We start from the raw sequence: 23591 nt of genomic DNA on the forward strand, positions 1-23591 counted from the left end.
GAGGGTCATTTCTGCCTAGTTTACCATCTGTTTGGTTTCTGGCATGTGTCTCTGGTGTGAAGGGAGTGTCCTGGAGCCCATTTGGCTTATCACAGCGTAATCCAGGAGTCTGAAGCAATTTCAGTTGTTTATAAAGTGGCACACTAAAATCAGAAGCCTACACATGTGGAATGAAAAACTAAGTGAAAAAATGATGCCACATTATGGATAGTGTCCTGATTTTTTTTCAAACAAGCAGGCAATGCTTAAGAAGAAACTTTTAGGACGATTGTATATGAGTTCTAGTATCTGATTTCTACTCACCCAAAGATTACGATGACTGAAATATAGCTACTTTTTAGGCTCCATCCACCTGGAGCACACATGTAGGAAATTAGATTTGCATTAAGCCAGGCAATGGCTTCCTAGACGTGACACAGAAAGCAATGGGTCGTAAAGGAAAAAATTGACAAATTAGAGTTCATCAAAATTTAAAACTTCTACTCATCATAAGGTTTGTTGTTAGTGCCGTTGAGACAACTCTGACTCCCAGCGACCCCATGTACAGCAGAGCAGAACCCTGCTCAACCTTCCTGTGCCATCCTCTCACCTTCTCGTACTATATCAGCAATGCTCTGCTGCTGTTCAGAGGGTTTTCATGGCCAATTTTTTCAGAAGTGGGTGGCCAGGTGCTTCTTCCTAGTCTGTCTAGTCTGGAAGCTCTGCTGAAACCTGTCCGCCATGAGTGACCCTGCTGGAATTTGAAATACCAGCAGTGGCAGAGCCTTCAGGGTCACAGCAACACCCAACCTCCACAGTATGACAATCAATAGATGGGTGGTGTGATTCTCTGACCGAGAAACAAACCCCAGCCACAGGGGTGAGAATGCCAAATCTTAACCACTAGACCGCTACATCATAAGATACCACTGGGAAAATAAGAGGCCAGCCACAAATGGGAAAAGACATTCACAAAATATACATCTGATAGAGGATTGGTACCCAGGATGTATTAAAACTCCTATAATTCAATAATAAAAAGACAACTTAATTTTTTTTTAATGGGCATAAGATTTGAACAGACACTTGACAAAAGTGGCCAGTAAGCATACGAAAAAGTGCTCAACATCATTAGTCACCTGGAGAATGCAAATTAAAACCACAATTAGACACCAGCATGCACCCACCAAAATGGCTAGAATTAAAAACCCTGACAACACCAAACGTAGATGAAGATGCACAGCAATTGCAACTCTAACAGTATGTTGTTGAGAGTACAACGCTTCTGGACAAAGCTCTGGCAGCTTCTTGCAAAAAAAGACCCAGCAATGCCAGTACCAAATATTTATCTAATAAAGATGAAAATATATATTCACAAAAAGAGTTGTACAAGTTTGTTCATAGCAGCTGTATGCATAAGAACCAAAAATTGGAAACAACCTAGGTGTCCGATAATAGGGAATTGGAAAAACAAAGGAATACTACTCAGCAATAAAAAGGAACAAACTATTGATAAACACAACATGGATAATTCCAAACATACTACGCAGAGTGAAAGAAACCTTATACAAAATGGTACACACTGCATGACTGCATTTATGCAGAGTTCCAGAACAGACAAAACTAATCTATGGTGGAATAAAATCAAAACAGTGGTTGCCTCTGGCAACTGGGACTGAGAGTTGATGGAGGATAGGCACAAGGGGAATTTTGGGGTTAAAGTAATGTTCTATATCTTGATAAGCGCTTGAGTTACACAGTTTTGTACACTTACCAAATCTCACCTCATGTATCCCTAAGATTTGTACATTTCACTGCATACAGACATTACGTAGGTGGTGGGTGCTCACAATAAAATTTTTTCAACTTTGAGGTACACTTGAAATTTTTAATAATAAAATGTTAAAAAGCAATTGAGATATTTCAATCAACTCCCTGCCAAATTACTTTTAAAGATAACATCAGTTCATTAGATGATTCCCTGCACATAATATAAAGCCATGTAAACATAACTGGATGGCATCTCTTCCACCCATTCATTTGGTCTCATCAGCCTTGCATGTGGCAGAGCAGGTACTGTTGCTCTTGGGTTTGGTTTTTGTGCTTCCACCAGTGTGTTAATCTGGTCTGTTCTTACATGTCTGCTTACCTAGTGTGCACCCAAATCTCTTTATTCCACTTGAACCTGTTACTATCCTATTATTACTTCATGAATTGCTACATGAACTGATGAAAAATGAATACTCCTAAGAAAGAGATTTGCTGTTTAGGTACACACTAACTTGAATGCTTTGGACAGACTTGATACAAAGAATCTAAAGAAATGCTGTTTTCAAATTATGGTGGAAAAGCTACCCATAAAAGATTGCAAAATGAAAATTACAAATAACTAGAATTCTGCACTCAGACTTCTTCACAAGCCTGGGTATGTTCTTGCTCCATTTTAACAAAACTAAAACTGGAAAAGTGATTTATGTGAAAGAAAAAAAAAAAACTAGTGGAACTCCAGCCAGTGGGCCCAGACTTAAAGAGCAGCCCTTAGCTGACGTCTGAAAACTGGCAAATTTATTACCTGACCATGCTTTTTAACATCCAAACCCACACAAGAACTCCCAGTCACCCTCTCCCTAGCTGAGCCCCTCCCCAGAGGATTGACTACCTGTTAACAAACTAGGTTGTTCATAGAAAATAAACAATAAACATGTCTAATCAATTTCTTTTAACTGAGTCAATATCAGTACTGATCAGGTCAAATAAGAGGGTTTCTGTAATTTCTTTAGCAGGTGAGTTTGGGTAAGTATTTGGGGAAGCAAAGTGAATTTCCAAACTCTGTGTGTGTGTGTGTGTGTGTGTACACACAGTTATTTCGACCGTACTTAACCATTTTCTAATGCCATTAAATATTATTCAAAAATATCATTTTAATGGCAGCATATTATTCCTTTCCATTAACACTCTAGCTTATTTCATCATTCTCCTATTATTGGACATTTAGATTATTTTCAAATTTTGCCCATCCTAAATAGTACTCTGTTGAACAAATACATCAACCTTTGTCTGCATCTTTATTTTTTTGAATTTATAATAGATTACCAAAAGTAAAAGAACTGTGTCAAAGTACAGGAACACTTTAATGGCTCTGTTTCCATACTGCCAAATTGCTTTCTATATAACTAAACCAATATACACCCACATCAACAATAAATACCTACTTTCCAGCACTGGTGCCAGAATTAAGCATAAATGATTTTAAACATCTTTGCCAAGTTAAAAAAATAGGATCTCATAATTGTTTTACTTATGCATTTTTATTAGCAGTGAGTTGAATATTTTGCTCATATTTATTGGACATTCGTCTTTCTTCGTTTGCAAATGGTCTGAGTTTTGTTACTATTAGGGAATTGGAGTATTGGTCATTTTCTTTTGGTTGTATAAAGGCTAAAAGCCCCATTACAACAAGGGCAAAATGTCTTTCCATCTTTTTAATTTTTAAAAATTAGCATTTTTTATTACACAAGAAGTTCTTCTTCACTGTCAGAAAATTAGAAAACAGAGAAGAAACAGATATTCTAAGATTAAACCATCTTTACAATACAAGAATTAAAAAAATCAACTTAATCATGACGGACTATTCTTTAAAAGAGTGCCTCCAAACTGTCCCATGCAAAAGTAGTTCTGAAAGATGTAAATAGACATTCTTTGTGAAAAAAAGTACTCCATGCTAACACAAAGTTGTGAAAGAGAGCCATTATATGGAATCCTTGAAAATTCACAATTTTCAAAGTATATTAGAAAGTATATTAGTATATTAGAAAAGTATATTAGACTTACAACTCAACAATAAAACGACTGATAATCCAATTTAAAAAATGGGTAAAGGCCTTGAAAAGACTTTTCTCCAAAGAAGACACACAAATGGCCAATAAATACATGAAAAGACATTCAACATCATAGTCATTAGGGAAATGAAAATCAAACCACAATGAGATACCACTTCATATCTACTAGGATGGCTATAAAAAATAAATAAACAAAACAGAAAATAAGTGTTGTCGAGGATACGGAGAAACTGGGACCCCACATATTGATGCTTGGACTGTCAAATGGTGAACCTGTATGGAAAACAGTTTGGCAGCTCCTCAAAAATAGAATTGCCCTATGATCCAGTAGATGAATGGATAAATAAAATATAGAATATCCATACAATGGAGTATTATTCAGCCATAAATCAGAATAAGTACTTCATTCTTCAATATGGATGAACGTGAAAACATGTTAAGTAAAGGAAGCCAGTCACAAAAGGCCAGATGATAATGTTTCATTTATATAAAATGTTCAGAATAGGCAAATCCAAAGAGACAAAGTAAATTAGAGGCTGCCAGGGGATGGGAGGTAGAGGGATTTGGGACTGACTGCTAATAGGTATGGTGTTCTTCCTGGGAAGATGGAAATGGTTTTGAATTAGTAGTGATGGTTGCAGAACACGGTGAATATACTAAGAAGCATTGAATTGTAGGCTTTAAAATGGTAAGTTTTATGTTATGTGAATTAAATCCAAACAGAATAACAAAAAAAGCATATAAAGACTCTAATAAGTACTGGTTAACTTTGTTTAACCAGCATATTCCAAGCTTTTTTATATCACAAAACTCTTTTTCCATGTAGGACCTATTAACACATCATGAAACACTAATGTTTGCACGAAGCAGTGTGGGACAAGCTGCTATTAACACAACATTTTAAAATTCATTCTAAGATGAGCCTGATATCATCTCCTTGTTGAAAAGGGAACAAGAAGAAAGGGAGAGAGAAAAGGGTGGAGGCTAGGGGCTTGAAGGAGAAACTTCATCAACCTCATCATTATTCCAGAGCTGGTCCTTTGTCCCATTCTCTAGAAACAGAAAGCCAAACCCCAATTGAGCTCTCCTTTTATTAATAACAGATTTCTCCACATTTTTGTTAGTATTGTTAAAAATGTAATCAGATCGTATAGGTTAAGTTCGGTTAAAAAAGAATCTTCTCATAAAGCAAATAATTAATCATTTTAAAAACAAAAGAATTAAGGATAAACGAAACATCTTCCCAGAGCATGATGCCTGATAGCTCCATTTACTTCACTTTTAACTTGCTATTCACTAGAGTTCATGTGGAGAGGAACTTTTCTGAAAGGGAACCAGCAATAACATAATTAGCTCCATAATAACAACAACATGGTTCTGATGTACAAAAACATGTAGGAAGAAAAGCGGGAGGAGAGCTCAGTCTGAATTTTTACCAAAATATTAACAATTTTTGCTATTCTGTTTTCCAAAATGGCAACACCCACAGTATCAAATATCTTTCCATTCAAACATTCAGAGTCCTGAAAACAGTAATTTAGTTGTGTGCTCGCCTCAGAGAGCAGCCCACACGTCTACTAGGCTACATGCAAAACTCAGCATTAGAGGGTTGAATATAAACTGCAGAGCAGAAGAAAAGAGAGGAAACAGAACTGACATTTGGTGAAGTGCCTTTATGGGACTCCTACATCTATTTTCAAATTCCTCTGTTGCATCGAGAACTATTTCCCATGCAATGCCAAGAATTCACTTTCACTACTTTTTAAAAATATTTCAAGGGTAATCATCAGAATTATTCCTAGGAAGTCATAGCATTATAAAATTATTTTTAAGTTGTTCTTAGATTTAACTGCCAGGAAAGAAGCAGCTTAGTTTATCCAAGAGTATTTATAAATCAATTACTGTGAACATGGAGCATAAACTCGTTTATCATTCTCTGGATACCCCCAAAAAGGACTGGAAAACCTCAAGAGTAAACAGTATGGTTTATTGTAATATGACAAGTAAAACGACTGCTAGATCAGACTCAATCTTTGAGGTTTATTCCCATAAGCATATAGTCAATCTTAATTCAATCTTATATTCAATCTTATTCAGTCTCCTGTTAAAATGCACAGTCTGGCATGCTCCAAAAAGTGTCACTCTTCTAGAAAACAGTATGTCTTATTAGCAAAGACCCACGATTCCTAAGTGGTTTTTAAAATTATTATTTAAGGAAGAGAAAAGTGTTCCCAATTTTGTTTTTATCTAGTGAGGGATAAGACCTCATTTACAGAAACTTATTTTCCAGAATTCTTCTTAAAAACTTTGGCATATGAGAAAGTACCCTACACAGTGACCTGGCGCTCTATCCTTGTTTGATCGGTGCTCAGTCTTTGGGGAAAATATCTCCTTTAATAACAGAAATAAGGTTACATTTGGCAAAACAGAAGAGTCTCTCCGCGAATAAGATTTTAACACTCACAGGCAAAATTATAACAAAATAATTTAAAAATCATAATTTATATACAACTTCTATTAGAATCTGCTCTAAAAATGTGAATTTCCTGATGTTCTTATCTATGAACAATCAGTTTACTGTGATTCTGAGCACAGGGATTTGAGCAAGAATAAAGAAGAGAAAGGAACTAGAAGGACTCCTCTCCCTTAGGGATACATTCTTAAAGTACCTACAGTGGTTTCTGGGCACATATCTAATCAGGGCTGAATTCCTCCATTCAGAATCTGTGTAGAGTCCAGAGAAAACCGACAAGCGAATTATTAGGGAGCTATGAAATGGGTGAACCTTATGCAGAGCATTTTTTTTGTTTTTGTGGGGGTTTTTTGTTTGTCTGTTTGCCTAAGGGAAAGAAAACAAGTGATGATTACTTTTCAACAAACATTTACCACTTTCAATTATATAAGAAAAGTGTCGAAGTGATAGCAAGGGACTACACGTATATACCAGGAAATCTTCCTTAGTCATCTCACTTGCTGTAATCTCAGAATATGTTCCCAAGACATTATACTGTCATCATTTTTGGAAAGATTTAAGAGATGGGACAAGATGTATCATTAAGACAGTGACCTGACCTGAGATATGAGGCTGAACTGAACAATCTCTTAAAGTTCTTTCCATCCTCTTGGCTGTATAGAAGACGCTTAATCAATTACTCTCCTCTCTGAAGGCACTGGTGCCTGCCTCCTCCAGAGAGAAAGGGACAAAGTGGGAGGCAGGATAATAAACTTCCTCAGGATCTCCGATGATAAAATTTACATATGTTTGTATAGTTTCAAATGTATGTATAGATGCATAGGCTTACATGTACATATATAGATTCATAAATATCCTCAAACTTAAAGACAGTAATATTCTCTCTCTCATCCACACCTGTACCCTTGTGCACATACATGCATCTTCTAAGATCAGCTCTAGCAGTAAAATATCTTATGAATCCTCGAAGATTTTATTGGTTTATTCATTCAATAAATATTTATTGAGTACTTGTTATATGCCATGAGAGTAAAGATGACTAGACCATCTCTTGTCCTCAAAGAGGTATAAAGGTTTTTTAAACAAGTAAATTCAGTAGATTGTTAGAGAGCTGGTGGAGGTCAGAGGAGAGAGTGAGGCATGCAGGAGGGAGCAGAGAGTTCCATGGAGGTGGGCACCAGGGACGGGGGAGCAGAGAGGAGGGGTCACAAAGGCTCAATAGAGGAGGTGAGTCAGGACAGAGGCCCTAGGAGATGACAGGATGTTTGCCCAGCAGATAGAGCCAGAAGGAATTCCAAGCACTGCAAACAAGGGCACAGGCTTTAAAGCAGCTGGGATCCTGGAACTGTGTGTGGGTTATGATGATCGGTGCATGAGTGTATATGTGTGTGTGTGGTGGGAACGTACATGACTGTAAAGGAATGGAAGGAGTCTGGGAAGAGATGGGGGTTAGGGACAGGTAGAGCTACAGCAGAGAGGGCCTTTTATTGGTCAAGGTCCTTTTGGTTGTAAAAGAGACCAACTCAAGCTGGCTTGGGCTGTAATGGCAGCTTAACGAGAGGCTATAGAGCTGGGTTTGAATTATGGCTTTGCAACTCCCTGCGCGTGACCTCAGGCTGGACAGTTACTTACTCTGTCTGTGCCTCAGGTTCTTTATCTATAAAATGAGGACAATTATAGTAGGATTTTTGTTAGGATCAAGAGTTCATACCTGCAACACACCTGACACATAGAAAGCACTTGATAAGTGTCAGCTATTTTTATTATTGTTTCTTAGAACCAAAGAAGATTTGAGCCTGATGAGGCAAAAATCTAAAATAAAAGCCTGGAAAGTTCTGGTACCTCAGGGCAGCATTCTCTCTCTTCTTCCCCTCTCCCTGCACAACATTCCTCTGAGCCATTGCGGAGGATGGCCGTCCAGAGCTCCCAAATGTTTACACGTCCTTGATCCAGCTCATAAAGAGTTGGACTTGGAATGATGAGTCTTGATTCCAAATTCCTGAACTAGTAAATTTGATTGACTCCGCTTGGCTTGAGTATAGGCATACGTTGGAGATACCGCGTTCGGTTCCAGACCACTGCCATAAAGTGAATACTGCAGTAAAGCGAGTCCCATGAATTTTTTGGTTTCCCACTGCATGTAAAATTTATGTTCACACAATACAGTACTTTAAGTGTGCAATAGCATTATGTCTTTAAAAAGCAATGTACATACCTTAATTTAAAAATACTTTATTGCTAAAAATTGTTAACCATCCTCCAAGCCTTCAGCGAGTCATAATCTTTTTGCTGGTGGAGGGTCTTGCCTAGATGTTGATGGCTGCTGACTGATCAGGGTGGTGGCTGCTGAAGGCTGGGGTGGCTGTGGCAATTTCTTACAATAAGACAACAAGAAGCTTGCCACATCAATTGACCCTTCCTTTCACGAAGATTTCTCTGCAGCATATGATGCTGTTTGACGGCATTTTACCCACAGTAGAACTTCTTTCAAAATTGGAGTCAGTTCTCTCAAACCCTGCCACTTCTTTATCAACTAAGTTTATTCATATCTAAAACTTCTGTTATCATTTCCACAATCTTCACAGCATCTTCACCAGGAATAGATTCCATCTCAAGAAACCGCTTTCTTTGCTCATCCATAAGAAGCAACTCCTCATCCGTCAAAGTTGTATCATGAGATTGCAGCAACTCAGTCACATCAACAGGCTCCACTTCTAATTCTGATTCTCATGCTGTTTCCACCACATCTGCAGTGACTTCCTCCACTGAAGTCTTTGCACCCCTCAAAGTCATCCATGAGGGCTGGAATCAACTTCTTCAAAACTCCTGCTCATGTTGATATTTTGACCTCTTCCCACAAGTCACAAATGTTCTTAATGGCATCTACAATGATAAATCTTTTCCAGAAGGTTTTCAATTTACTTTGCCCAGATCCATCAGAGGAATTGCTCTCTATTGCAGCTCTAGCCTTATGAAATGTATTTCTCAAACAATAAGACTTGAAAGTTGAAATTACTCCTGGGTCCATGGGCTGTGGAATGGATTTCGTATTAGCAGGCATGAAAACAACACTAATCTCATTGTACATCTCCACCAGGGCTCTTGGGTGACCAGGGTCATTGTCATTGAGCAGGAATACTTTGAAAGGAATCTTTGTTCCTGAGCAGTAGGTCTCAACAGTGGGCTTAAAATATTCAATAAACCATGTGGTAAACAGATGTACTGTCATCCAGGCCTTACTGTTCCATTTACAGAGCACAGGCAGAGTAGATTTAGCATAATTCTTAAGGACTCCAGGATTTTCAGAATGGTAAATGAGCACTGGATTCACCTTAAAGTCACCAGCTGTATTAGCCCCTAATGAGAGAGCCAGGCTGTCCTTTGAAGCTTTGAAGCCAGGCATTGACTTCTCCTCTCTAGCTATGAAAGTCCTAGATGGCATCTTCCAATAAAAGTCTGTTCCGTCTACACTGAAAGTCTGTTGTTTAGCATAGCAACCTTCATTAATCATCTTAGCTAGATCTTCTGGAGAACTTCCTGCAGCTTCTACATCAGCACCTGCTGCTTCCCCTTGCACTTTTATGTTATGGAGATGACTTCTTTCCTTAAACCTCAGGAACCAGCCTCTGCTAGCTTCAGACTTTTCTGCATCTTCCTCACCTCTTTCAGCCTTCAAAGAATTGAAGGGAGTTACAGCCTTGCTCTGGACTAGGCTTTGGCTTCCGGAAATGTGGCTGCTCTGATCTTCTATCTGGATCACTGAAACTTTCTCCATATCAGCAATAAGGCCGTCTCACTTTCTTATCATTTGTGTGTTCACAGGAGTAGCACTTTTAATTTCCTTCAAGAACTTTTCCTTTGCGTTCACATCTTGGCTAACTGTTTGGCCCAAGAGGCCTAGCTTTTGACCTCTGTTAGTTTTCCACATGCCTTGCTCACTAAGCTTAATCATTTCCAGATTTTGATTTAAAGTGAGAGACGTGCGACTCTTCCTGTCACTTGGACACTTAGAGGCCATTGTAGGATTGTTAATTGGCCTAATTTCAATGTTGTTGTGTCTCAGGGAATAGGGAGGGCAGAGGAGAGGGAGAGAGATGGGGGAATGGCCAGTCAGTGTAGAAGTCAGCACACACAACATTTATCTATTAAGTTCGCTGTCTTATATGGGTGTGGTTCATGGTGCCCCAAACAATTACAGTAGTAACTTCATAGATCACTGATCACAGATCACCATAACAAATATAATAATGATGAAAAAGTTTTAAATATTGCGAGAAGTACCAAAATGTTACACAGAGACACAAAGTGAGCAAATGCTGCTGAAAAATGGCGCCAATGGACTGCTTGATGCAGGGCTGCCCCAAACTTCAATTTGTAAACCACTCAATACCTGCAAAACACAAGAAAGCTAAATGTAGTGAAACGAGGTATGCCTGTACCTCGTGGTTTAAACAGAGGTAAAGGGTCAGGGTGAAAACATGCCACAGTGGCCTCTCCCCCTTGAATCGCAGGAAAGAGGGCAGAGGAGTAATTTATCTTGTCTTCTAAGTTTAACCATTTTCAGATCTGAGCCAAAAACAGGGGAAGCAATTTGGGTCTTCAGAGGTTTTAGAGCCACTGATGAGTATTTAAGGAATTTTGTGGTCCTATAGCTTTGCATCCTCTTTAAACTTTCTTTTTTCCCACTTTGTACAACCCTAACTCCTTTTAAAAATCTGGGAACTGTCAAATGTCCATCCACTAAACAAAATGTGGTACATCTCTACAATGGAGTATTACCTAGCCATAAAAAGGAATGAAGCACTGACATATGCTACAACATAGATGAACCTTGAAAACTTTATGCTAAATAGAATTCAGACACAAAGGGCCACATATTGTATGACTGTATTTATAAGAAATGTCCAAAAGAGGCAAATCCGTGGAGAGAGAAAGTAGATCAGTGGTTGTCAGGGACCGAGAGGAGGAAGGAATGGGGAGTAACTGTTACTGGGGATGGGGCTTCTTTTGGAGGTGATCAAATGTTCTGGAATTAGATAACAGTGTTTGTTGCACAACCTTGTGAATATACTGGAAATCACCGAAATGTATACTTTAAAATGGTAAATTTATGGTATGCAAATTATACATTTTTAAAAATTATCTGAGAACTGGATGTGATGTCAGAACACCTGGCTTTAGTTGTCACACTTACACTATCTCGTGTAACAGCCACCAGTCGCCCTTCCTAAGCCTTGCTTCCTTACCTATAGGTTGGGGCAGGGGCTGAGCCCGGCTCTACCAAAGGTCCATTTCAGCTCTAAGTTCTATGGGTAAGTAATGGGGTCATTCCCTTGCTCCAAATTAAAGTCAACCTCCTTCTTTCAAACCTTCTGCCACTTGAACCATCTTCTCATTCTATTTCTCATTTCGAAAGAAAGAATTCTCACTTCTTTCTGAGTTTTTAAATAATACAATTTTGAGCATATATACTAGGCACCTGAATAGATAATCTCATTTAATCCACCCAACAGCTTTGTGAACTAGGCAGCTTTGTTATCATCCTCTTTTTACAAAGGCAGACACGGAGGCTCAGGGAAGGAAAGTATGTGGCCCAAGTTAGCAAGAAGCAGGGCCGGGTATGGAACCTGAGCTGCCCAACGCCAGAGGTCATGTAGCGAACCACTGCACCGAGCTGCCTTTCTCCACCAACTCCTCCACGTGGCCCAAATCTCACGCCCCTCAACAGCGGCTTTAGCCATTTGTCGGTTGATTAATTCAACAGCTTTATATTCATCATGCCCACTATTCTAGTAAGTGATTCTTTCTAGTTACTTAGGCATTGGGAAACATCCCTGAATTCTCTGTCATATGTCGAACACAAACTAGCTAATACTATTTCTCAATGAAGGTAATGCTGGCATACCCAAATGGACTGAATAAGGACCAAACTTAGGTTAATACCCTGTAAATAGGAAAAATTAATGGCGATTTCATCTCTTGTCAGCTATGCTCCTTGTACCATTGACTAGAGTAATTTGTTTCATTAACTAGACTCTTCTTGTTAATTATAGGTCATTTACCATATTCAATAAAAGGTCATGCCTTCGAATCCATCAATATGTTTAAACTTCCCCAAGTATATTACAAGCGTTTCTTTGTAAAGAGACAGACAAAATAAATTTAACAAGATCATTCTGAGTAATTTAGCTTAATTTAGGCTAGTAAATAAATGCCACTACTATACAGGTCCCTATTTAATGAAGTTGCTATGGCTGCCCCTCTTTACAGATATTAAAGCATGGATTCATAACACGTGTGTCTCAAAGTCACACAGACAGCATACCTAAGACTGAACTCTAGCTGACATCCAGGGACGTAAGGGTCCTGGTGATAATTCGCAAAGTTGTGAAAGGTTCCACTTAGTTTTAATGTGAAGGGTAACCAAAAATTAGCTTAAATAGACCCTACATTTTTGTTTTTAGTGACAATAAAATAAGGTAGTAACAATAACCTGCATCCTGGCAATGAAACATTATCATACAATCTAAATCTACTGGTATTTTTATTAACCAGTGGCCAATACATTTACTAAAATTTGATGTCTTTCTTAAAACATTTAAATAATTTGTTTTATAAATATATTCCTATTGATCTAGAGTGTCAAATCACATTGGAAAAAATCAGATCATTAAGTTCAAAAATTCTAATATCATGTTTTAAAGATAATATGGGAAATATTAAATTTTTATATTAGTTGCTTAATCTTTATTAAAAATTTGACTTAAATGAATATTTAAGAGAAAATATTAAAAAGAAAAATCTTGCATCTGTTCACTACATTTTCTCCCCAGATGTGGATTTCAGCAAATCTTGCCATTTTAAGTTTTGTAGCTTAACAAATGATTAGATCTAGGTTGCGTAATTATTACAGAAAAAAAAAAAGCCACATACGAAATTACAAAATTTTAAGCGAAAAACTGCTAAAACGGCTGATGCATTAGCTGAGCAAGATTATCTAGGAACTGCAAAGCACAAAAGTTTAATTTATGCAAGGCCTAACAATTTGAAGTGTGGCTGCTACTCATCAGACCTGCAAACTCGACTCTCAGGGTTTTAGAGCCAGAATACAAAAAAATTGAGTAAAATGCTTTTAGAGCCAGAATACTAAATATTGAGTAAAATGCATTTCAGCCTCTGGAAAAGGAACAATTTTGTATGAAAGGATATTCAAATAGCCCTTCATTGAGCGACCACAATGAGCCTTGAAGATTTACATGATTGAGCTAGAATTCAATGCCAAAGACAAGAGGGAAGCATCTTTTTTCTGGGATGCACAAAGAGATGGCCATAATTAAACATTACGCTTTCCTAGGGCAGCATGTTTTCTTATACTGACAAGCAAAATGAGGTGTTTCAAATCATGCATTGCTGCCATACAGCCATCTCTGCACAGCTATTGTTTTAATGTGTTTCTGGTTATTAGGCATTTCTCTATTTTTGGTCAGTGAGGCATGCATTTTAAAGAATTCTGATTTTGCATAAAAGGCTGCGGTCCTGTTAGTGGAATTACATTTATGCAACAGTATCTTAAGAATAATTACGGCCTTATTTTGGCTGGTCATGCACACATTTTACATTCAAGGGAGAGTGGCTATAACCTTAGTGTAATTAGCACAATTAAAATTGACCATAAGTGGAAAAAACTTTCAGAAGTACCTTTTTAGATTCAACGATATGTTGTACTTTGCCTTACTTATCGTAGCTAGTTACACATATGACACACTAATCCTACAATCTGTTGGGGAAATGCCAAACAAATCAAGTTTGCTTAACATTCCATCAGTTAAGTCAGAGCCTAATGAGAGACTATGAATTCAATAACTCTTTTGTTCTAGATCAAAGAATGCGACAGTATTTCAGCCTGATCCTCCTATAACTACTAAACTACCAAAAAGCATCAATTCTTCTACATTTTGCCTTCAGTACGAGTTTCCTCTACTTTCTCACCTGCACCCTACTCAAATCTTTTTCATTGTGTTCTTAAATTGTAAAGAATATGCTAAATTTAAATCAAACACCAAAAAATTAATATGTGTTTGTTTCCAAAAGTGACCTTTTATCTAAAAAGACATTTTATCTCCTGTTTTCTATTCAAAAACATTATTTATGAAGATTAACTCTGTTTAACAATATTCAGGTATATTATTAAATTTTGTTTTTAAGGTAATTTACCACTATCACATAAACACATAAAATTATTTGGCTATTACTGGAACTTAAAAAAGGTCTCACTTACCTATCCCACTATATAAAATCACGTCCTATAAAAATGCCAAGTGACCAGTGGCAGACCTGAGCATTTTGCTGTGGAAGTCAAACTATCATCAATGGGCTTCACATTCAGAAGTCTCTCCAGACCATTGACACAATGATACAGGGTTGATGGTGATAGAAAGACTAAGTGTAATTTAAGCTAATCAAAATACACTCTAATTTAAGTGAAACTGCCTTTTTATAGCTTCAAAGTCACCAAAGAAAGTGTCTTGACGCCTGGGTGTCTTAAATAATTTCTAACAATTTCATTCTTAGCTTTTTGTTTGGCTTACTAGCTAAACTCTGAGGCAATATGATACATGCATTTCATATGTTCTTCCAAAATGTGTTTACAACATACTTGTGAATGATAGTTAATGATTTTTCTCATTTAAAGCCTCCATCTTGGCAAATGAGGGTTACTTCACTTGGCCAAGTCCTCTCAAATCACCCGGGTTTGTAGAAACTCCACATTCATTCTACCTGAGAACTGTTTTTTGCCCCCCCCTCCCCCCTCCCCCCTCCCCCACCAAGGGAAAAATATACCAGTCCTGGACCAAGGAAAGCAGCTATGTCAGTTATCAAGATTCACAATTTGGGAATATCTAGCTTTATCGAGTGCTTTCTATGAGCTAGGGGCTTTACATAAATCACCTCCTTGAACCCCCATCCCGACCACTCACTATCTTGTGGAGCAGGTGCCATCATCATCACCATTTCAGAGACGAGGAAATAAAGCCTAGAGAGGTCAAGCAACTTGGCTGGAGCACGTGACCAATGAAGGCTGGGGACCGGACCTGCAAGCATGGATGATCCCACAGCCCAAACTCTTCCCCTCCACACATCTCCTTCTTGTTGCCAAGGTCAGCCTGCAGCCGGACTCCTTGCACGCCCTGTCACATCAGAACCTTTAAGCACAGAATAGTTTTTCTGCATCTGCTCCTGGATGCTACACTTTGTTCTCCATGCTGGCCCCAGCGTGATCTTTTTAAAATGAAAAGCTGTTCCAGTCACTCCTCAGCCTAAAACCCTCAATGGCTTCCCCTTCCCGAGATCCTAAACGGTCTGGCTCTGGTCTCCCATCCAGCCTTATCACTTTCCCTCTTGAATCCAGTCTGGCCACTCCCAGGACTTCCTTCAATTCCTAGAAAATACCCAGCTTCTTTCCATCCCTCTTGCAGGTATGCTGCGCCCCCACCTTCCACGGACCTTTAGCTAACTAATTCCTACTCATCCCTCACAACTCAGCTCAAGACCACTTCCTCAGGAAAGCCCTTCCTAACCACATCCCATTTTACTCCAGACCAGATCTAGTTTCTCTGTCATACCCGTTGCCAGCACTCGGTCCTTATCCTAGCTAGCCCCTAGGAAGATTTGCTACGACATATTTATTTGGTCATTTAAATAATGTCTGTCTCTCCCACTTAATTGATGCACGTCAAAAGCAAGGGGAGTGCTTACTAAAAAGCGATCAGAGGGTCCCATCCCCAGAGTACCTGATTCTCGAGGTCTAGAGTAAGGCCTGGAGCTCTGTATCTACCAGTTCCCAGTGATGCTGATGCTCCTGGACGCTGGACTGAGAGAGGACAGTGGTTCTCAGCCCCGGATACACACGAGAATCACCTGGGGGCTTTAAAAATGACCAATGCCCGAGCCCCACTCCAGAGGTCTTGAATTAATTAGGCTCAGCTTTAACGCAGGATGTCTTATCCCAAATATTGCCCTCTTATACTAAAAAAAAGCTGTTTATCTAAAATTCAAGTTTAACCGGATGTCTTGTAAATTTTTATTCATTAAATCTGGCAACACTACTTATGGGTCTGTTGTAATATAGCAGGTAGTTTGCCACATATATTTTTTTGTACATATATAGGATTATAAGCGGATCTTTCCCCTCTGCAGAGCACAAAATGGGTGGAACTAAAAATGTGGAATTTTTAGACCTAAGAGACTTTTTTTCTTGAGGCTTAGACTTTAAAAGTAGCCACCAACAGATTATAAGAGCTTAACTGGGATTTTTAAAAATTAGGGCAAATTCTCAATGTCAAATAATTTAACATGATGATTAAATGACTCCCAGGTTCCTTTAAGCCCTGAGGCTGTGGACCTCATCTGGCCAGGAGGGTGACAATGGAGCACCAGCATCATTGCTCTGACATCAGTGAGTCCCCTGGGCAGAGTGACTGCTGGGACCTGACACAGCGGAGGCGCCCCTACATATATCAAAATTAGGTAAAATTATTTATTTAATAAATATCCCAGAAAAAAATAAAACACATGGCTACCTTTCATAACACAATTCTATCTTCCTCATGTCAGTGGAGGAAGTCCTGTGCGGTTTTCCCATTTGAAAGTAAGATCAGTGATTTCATGTCTTACCCTAAACTGATATATTAAATTTGCATTTTTGACGCCAAAAAGGGTCTACTTAATTCCAGCTTGGCACGTTTACTGCATTATAGGCAAACGAGAGATTTCCAAATTCAGCATCCTCTAGGATCAGTGACCATCATGTAGCCTTCTGCCTCTCCACATAAGTAACCTGCCAAAAGTCTCTGATTTTAAGGACAAAGACTCCATGTAAGTGTTTTAAATATTAAATTGCATTGTTTTATGAATATTCATAGACTTCAATCATTTCAAAAATTATTACTATCTTCCACTTTGTACAATGCTTACTTGCCAAACTTAACATGACACTTTTCACCTACCCTAGAATTTAAAAAACTGTTTATAAAAACAGGTTACTGAATAATTACATGGGCATCAGAGTGAATTCTAATCCCAGCGACCTAAACGACAGAACACAGAAATTTACTTGAACCCCACAAGACCAAGAGTAACAGTGGCAGTAGACGGAGAGACGGATAGAAAGATGGTCATGCCAAACTCATGGTCGGCTGCACATTTACACGACTTATTTCAATCCACCCAACTTCAAGCAAACACGCAAAAAGCACTGCAGATTATTTTCTCTGAAATAATGAACATCTAATACTTTTAAAACAGACATCTCAAAAAATAAGACCTAGGGGCAGGCCCCGTGGCCGAGTGGTTAAGTTTGCACGCCCAGCTTTGGCAGCCCAGGGTTTCACAGGTTCGGATCCTGGGCACAGACATGGCACCGCTGGTCAGACTACGTTGAGGTGGCGTCCTACACGCCACAACTAGAAGGACCCACAACTAAAAATATGCAATGTACCAGGTGGCTTTGGGGAGAAAAAGAAAAAAAAAAAAAGGAAGAAGATTGGCAACAGTAGTTAGCTCAGGCGCCAATCTTTAAAAATAAAAAAATAAATAAACAAGACCTATAACTATCGTTTTCCTGTGTCAGGATGACTTACCAAATCCGAAAGCATTGGACCCTCCAATGCTCTGGGAAGCCTGAACGCTTGTGGACGTGTACAGTCCTGTCACCAGCAGGCCGTCAAAGAAGGTGCTTGTTGAAATTGTCACTGAAACACAGAGGGGGCAAGAAAAGAAGCCTCAATTAATACAGTCAGAATAAGGAGATACATTTCTGAAGTGTCACACATCGTCAAAACAATCTTTACTCATTATTAACTAATTATTTTTATACTATCGCTAGTTAGTATTTTCTTTATATTAGAAATTACAGAGGAGCAAAAGGAAGCTGAGAATTCCAATGACTATAATTGCCGGTCCTAAATTTAGCACATTGGTCCTATCTTTCTGCATTCATTTGCACTTTCCCTAGCTATGTGCAAAGTCATCTGAAAATAATGTAGTATTGAATAGTTAGTCTTCCCCCCAACCACCACCACCCCTGAAGGCAGTCAAAGGCATCGCTGGAGTTTTGGCATTGTGATAAAACACATTTTTTAAAAAATATTCTATACTGTGGGAAACAATCTTACATCGGCTGAAAAAAGAACAGTAAGATGCACTGTATTTCTCATTGTGAGTCTATATTTCATAGATGAGTCCCTTGAAGTTTTTCAACAAAAGCAGACTAATTTGCATGAAGACAGTCAGCCCTTTTCCTTTTGAGAACAAGAAAGGAAGACCACTGCATGTTTTAAGTTTTAGAACAAAGTCTAGAAGAGGAGTCCAAATGGTTTCATAACCAGAAAATCAGCATGTTCTTGGGAAGAAAAGGGTCAAATTAAATGTATCTGTATGCTACTCAGGTTTGGTTTCTTAAAATTTTTTCTTGCTCACCACCCTAAAAATTGATCATAATTTCCTCCTTGACATAATACTTTCTTCTGCATTGGTTTTATAAGATCAAGATGATGCCATTTTCAGGAAGCAGCCGGGAGAACGTAACATTATTTTGGTAATGCACAGTACAAAGCTGTCATCAGCTTGGTGGCAGTAAGAAGAATGGCCAAGGTCATATTAACTTTGATGAGAATGTTTAAATCAAACTTCAGGAAATCCAGGGAATAGAGCTGAATGGTCTGAAACACCCATATTGTAAAACATAAAACAAGGCACATATGTCAATAGAATAGCCTGACATCATGCTACCCCCCAAATGGCAGTGGATGTTGAAGTTAATTACCTTCATATCCTTTAATAATAGCTAACATTTTGAGTACCGGCATGTAAACCACTTGGCTGGGCAGTGAGCTAAGCAGTTAACATGTATTACATCATTTCATTATCAGAACATCTCTATAAAGGGGGTACTATTATCATTACCAGGTTACAAATGAGGAATTTGTGATACAGTGCAATTAAGTTTCTTGTCCAGAAAAATCCAGAGAAAAAAGAACAAAGGCGGAGGCATTATAATCCCTGACTTCAAAATATACTACAAAGCTATAGTAGTCAAAACAGCATGGTACTGGCACAAAAACAGACCAAACAGATCAATGGAACAGAATTGAAAGCCCAGAAATAAAACCACACATCTACGGACTGCTAATCTTCAACACAGGAGCTAAGAACACACAATGGAGAAAGGAAAGCTTCTTCAATAAATGGTGCTGGGAAAACTGGACAGCCACATGCAAAAGAATGAAAGTAGACCTTTATCTTACACCATACACAAAAATAGACTCAACATGGATCAAAGACTTGAAGGTAAGACCTGAAACCATAAAACTCCTAGAAGAAAACACAGGCAGTACATTCTTTGACATCAGTCTTAGAAGGATCTTTTCAAAAACCATGTCTACTCAGGCAAGGGAAATAAAAGAAAAAACAAACAAGTGCGACTTCATCAGACTAAAGAGCTTCTGCAAGGCAAAGGAAACCAAGAACAAAATGAAAAGACAACCCACCAAATGGGAGAAAACATTTGCCAATCATATATCCAACAAGGTGTTAATCTCCATAATATATAAAGAACTCACACAACTCAACAACAAAAAAACAAACAACCCAATCAATAAATGGACAGAGGATATGAACAGACATTTTTTCCAAAGAAGATACACAGCTGGCCAATAGGTACATGAAAAGATGTTCAACATCATTAATCATCAAGGAAATGAAAATCAAAGCTACACTAAGATATCACCTTACACCCATTAGAATGGCTATAATCACCTAGCCAAAAACTAACAAATGTTGGAGACAATGTGGAGAAAAGGGAACCCTCATACACTGCTGGTGAGAATGCAAACTGGTGCAGCCACTATGAAAAACAGTATGGAGATTTCTCAAAAAATTAGAAATACCATATGACCCAGCTATCCCACTAGTGGGTATTTATCCAAAGAACTTGAAATCAACAATTAAAAGAGACTTATGCACGCCTATGTTCATTGCAGCACTATTCACATTAGCCAAAATGTGGAAGCAACCCAAGTGCCCACCGACTGATGAACGGATAAAGAAGATGCGGTATACATACATACCATGGAATACTACTCAGCCATAAAAAGCCACAAAACCATCTCATTTGCAACAACATAGATGGAACTTGAGGGTATTATGTTAAGTGAAATAAGTCAGACAGAGAAAGACAAACACTGTATGATTTCACTCACATGTGAAATGGACAAAGAGAATAGTTTAGTGGTTACCAGAGGGGAAAGGGGTTTGGGGGTGGGCATAAGGAGTAATGGGGTACATTTCTATGGTGACTGACAAATAACGTACAAGTGAAATTTCACAATAATGTAAACTATTATGACCTCAATAAAAAAAAATCTTGTCCAGGACCATCTGATACATAAAAATTTTTCATGCTGTTTTCTTGGCTTTTCTCCCATTTTCTCTCTGCTGCCCCTAGATCCCAAAGTGGCCAAGTGGCCATGGGTGAACCCTTGTTTAATAATCTCTTTTCCAGGTTATTCACATGCACAAGGAATATTTGAAGAAAAGGAAAGTGAAAGCTGCAAGAGTCAATATCACTGTTAATAGAGAGGAAGAGGGCCAAGGGCGGCCAGGAGGTGATCCCTAAGGCATGGTGGATGAAGCCCTAGGCTAGACCAAGGGATGAGATCCGGGCACAGGGCACCCACCCACTGCTACCTGTTCTTGAGTAAAACCACTTCATCTCTGAGTCTAAATTTCCTCATCTATAGAATCACACCCTAATCGTCAACCTCTTGTTTTGATTACCCCAGATTCCCACAACCGGTTCTACTGAGGACTCCATCTTTTGGTTCAGTGAGTCAATCTTGACTAAGGTAAAAAGTGATTACACTGTTTCTGTGGCCCCAGCCAGCGGGGTCTAGAATTAAGTTACTTCCTGTTAAGTTGACAATACTGACCGCTGGACTCTCATGCTGTGTCTCAGGTCATCCCTCACGACCTGCAGTATGTCACTGAGGACCCATGAAACTCTGCCTTCACCTATTTCCTCTCAATCCACTTCACTCTAGTCCAGTAAGATGGCAGCAATCCTGTATTACTGCACAAACACAGCCCCTGTTGACTCCTCTCCATTCCTTTACTTCTACTCTAGTTCCTATTTCTAAGATTCTGAAAAATGCAGGGGTTTTATCGGTGTGAGAGTAAGGCAAACCTGAATTTGGGTCTCACCTCTCTCTACCTTTGATCAGTGTGTGACCTTGAGGTGAGTCTCAGATTCCTCATTTACAAAAGGGAGTGGTAATACTTATCAGGTTTACTGTAAGAATGAAAAGAAATATATCTATTATCTATCAATGTATCCATCTCCTTAACACACTAACATGCATATAGTCACTAATCAGTGAAAGTTAGTTCCCTTTCCCTGGCCTCTCTCAGACCTTGAAGCCCTGCCTTGCTATTCCCTTCCTGAGAACTGGAGTCCCGTGCAGACCTCCTGGCATGTGCCTCGCCAGATGCCTGCACATATCCAATCAGTGGTCTGCCCACATCTGAGACCTGCTGCCTGTTAGGATTCTCCATCTACCTGTCCACCCGATACTTTATTTCCAACCACAGTCCATCCCAAGTCTGAGCTGTGACCTCAGAGGACCCAAGACAAATGGCAACCCCAGCTTGTTATTAATTTGCCCTCCCTTCCAACAGATATCTTTATGTGTCTGCTCAGTGTTAAATTAAAACAGAGGCTAAACACTCTTGGAGAACGGGCTGAGAAAGAGAAGAACCATGTGTAGTGGCTCTCAGTCTTTACGGGCCCCAGCTACCCAGCTCTGGTCTCAAACAGCTATGCCCCTCCCAGCAAAACAAAAGCCCAGCCACGTCTACCATGACAATTGATAAATTCAACTTATAGTCCCTCGGGGATGTGCACCGAGGAAGCTGCCTGCATGGCCTGTGACTCATTGGGGTACTGAGCATGGCCAAGGTCTGCTGTGCCCCCTAGATGTCCATCCACGCTCTTCATCCCTTGCCCAACCTCCCCTCTCATCTGCCACCCAGCACCTTTCCAGACCCAGAGGATGAAGCAAATTCTGATGTTAACGCCTCCACACACCACAATGACTGCTTCAGATCAGTCCTCTTCTTCACATAGATTCTTGGCTGCTGAAGCAGCTGGGTCTAGTGAAAACATCCCAGGAATAAGAAGAACTGGATTTTATTCTCAATATTATTAATTTGCTATGTGAGATTGGGCAAGTTTTGCTCTCTGCATGATTCTATTCCTAGTCATGATATAAATGCCTATTATCTGGTAACCTCGTGGCTAGGTGGGTTTAAATATGTGAGAAATAATTTCTAAACATTGAGTGTCTTAGAAAAAAATGAAATTACTAAGGGAAACATTTATTACTCCTAGAGTCTCTCGGCTTTAAAAATCATCCATAAACTGACAACTTCCAAATTTCTGTCTCCAACCCAGATCTCCTTATATCTTTCTTTATAAATACTCTAGATATATATCAAGCTGATGTTCAACATCCCCATTTGGATGTCCAAGAGACATATCAACCTCAACATGACCCAAACTGAGTGCCCACCCCATCCCTCGAACCTGCTTCTTTTGCAGACTTCCCCAACTCAGTTGACGGCAGCACCATCTTTCTTGCTTCTCAGGCTAAACACCTCTGAGTCAACTCTGGAGTCACCTTCTCCCAGACTGTGGCTCTCGTCCATCAGTAAATCTTGTCGGCTCTGCCTTCAGATCATATCCAGAAGGTGATCACTTACCACCCTGTTCTGAGCTACCATCGTCTCTCCCGTGGATTACTGTATCAGACATCACTCTGGTCTTCCTGGTTCTACCCTGCTCTCCCTACAGTCTATTCTCAGTCGTGACATTGGATTGTGTCGCTCCTCTGCTTACAACTTTCCAGTGCTCTAAGTCAAAGTCAGCAGCCTACAAGGTCCCATGTGATCAGCCTCCATTCTCTCTCTGTTCTCATCTCCTGCTCTCCTCCTGGCTCACTCCATTCCAGGCACACTACACTCCTTGCTGAGACATGCCAAGCCTTTGCACCAGCAATTCCCTCTGCCTTGGACTCTCTTCCTCCAGATACCTGAAGGACCAATTCCTTTACCTCTTGAAGCCTTAGCTCAAACGTCACCCTCTCATTGAGGCCTGCCTTAACCACACTATTTAGACATGCAAAGAGCTCCCTGTCTCCTGCACCTACAATCCCCACATTTGCAGGCCCCATACTTGGCTCTACGTT

At 39.3% G+C, this 23591-nt stretch overlaps 1 protein-coding gene across 2 annotated transcripts in view; it reads right to left on the bottom strand.

Moving 5' to 3' along the window:
• The window catches only part of RELN (reelin), a 459089-nt gene that overhangs the window by 371380 nt on the left and 64118 nt on the right, over positions 1-23591 (bottom strand). For both annotated transcript variants that reach the window (XM_023638850.2, XM_070265359.1), the window contains exon 2: positions 17931-18041. In XM_023638850.2, the coding sequence (XP_023494618.1) occupies positions 17931-18041 (111 nt within the window). The remainder of the gene's footprint in view (positions 1-17930; positions 18042-23591) is intronic.

This window comes from Equus caballus, chromosome 4, assembly GCF_041296265.1.
Source record: "Equus caballus isolate H_3958 breed thoroughbred chromosome 4, TB-T2T, whole genome shotgun sequence".
NCBI lineage: Eukaryota > Metazoa > Chordata > Mammalia > Perissodactyla > Equidae > Equus > Equus caballus.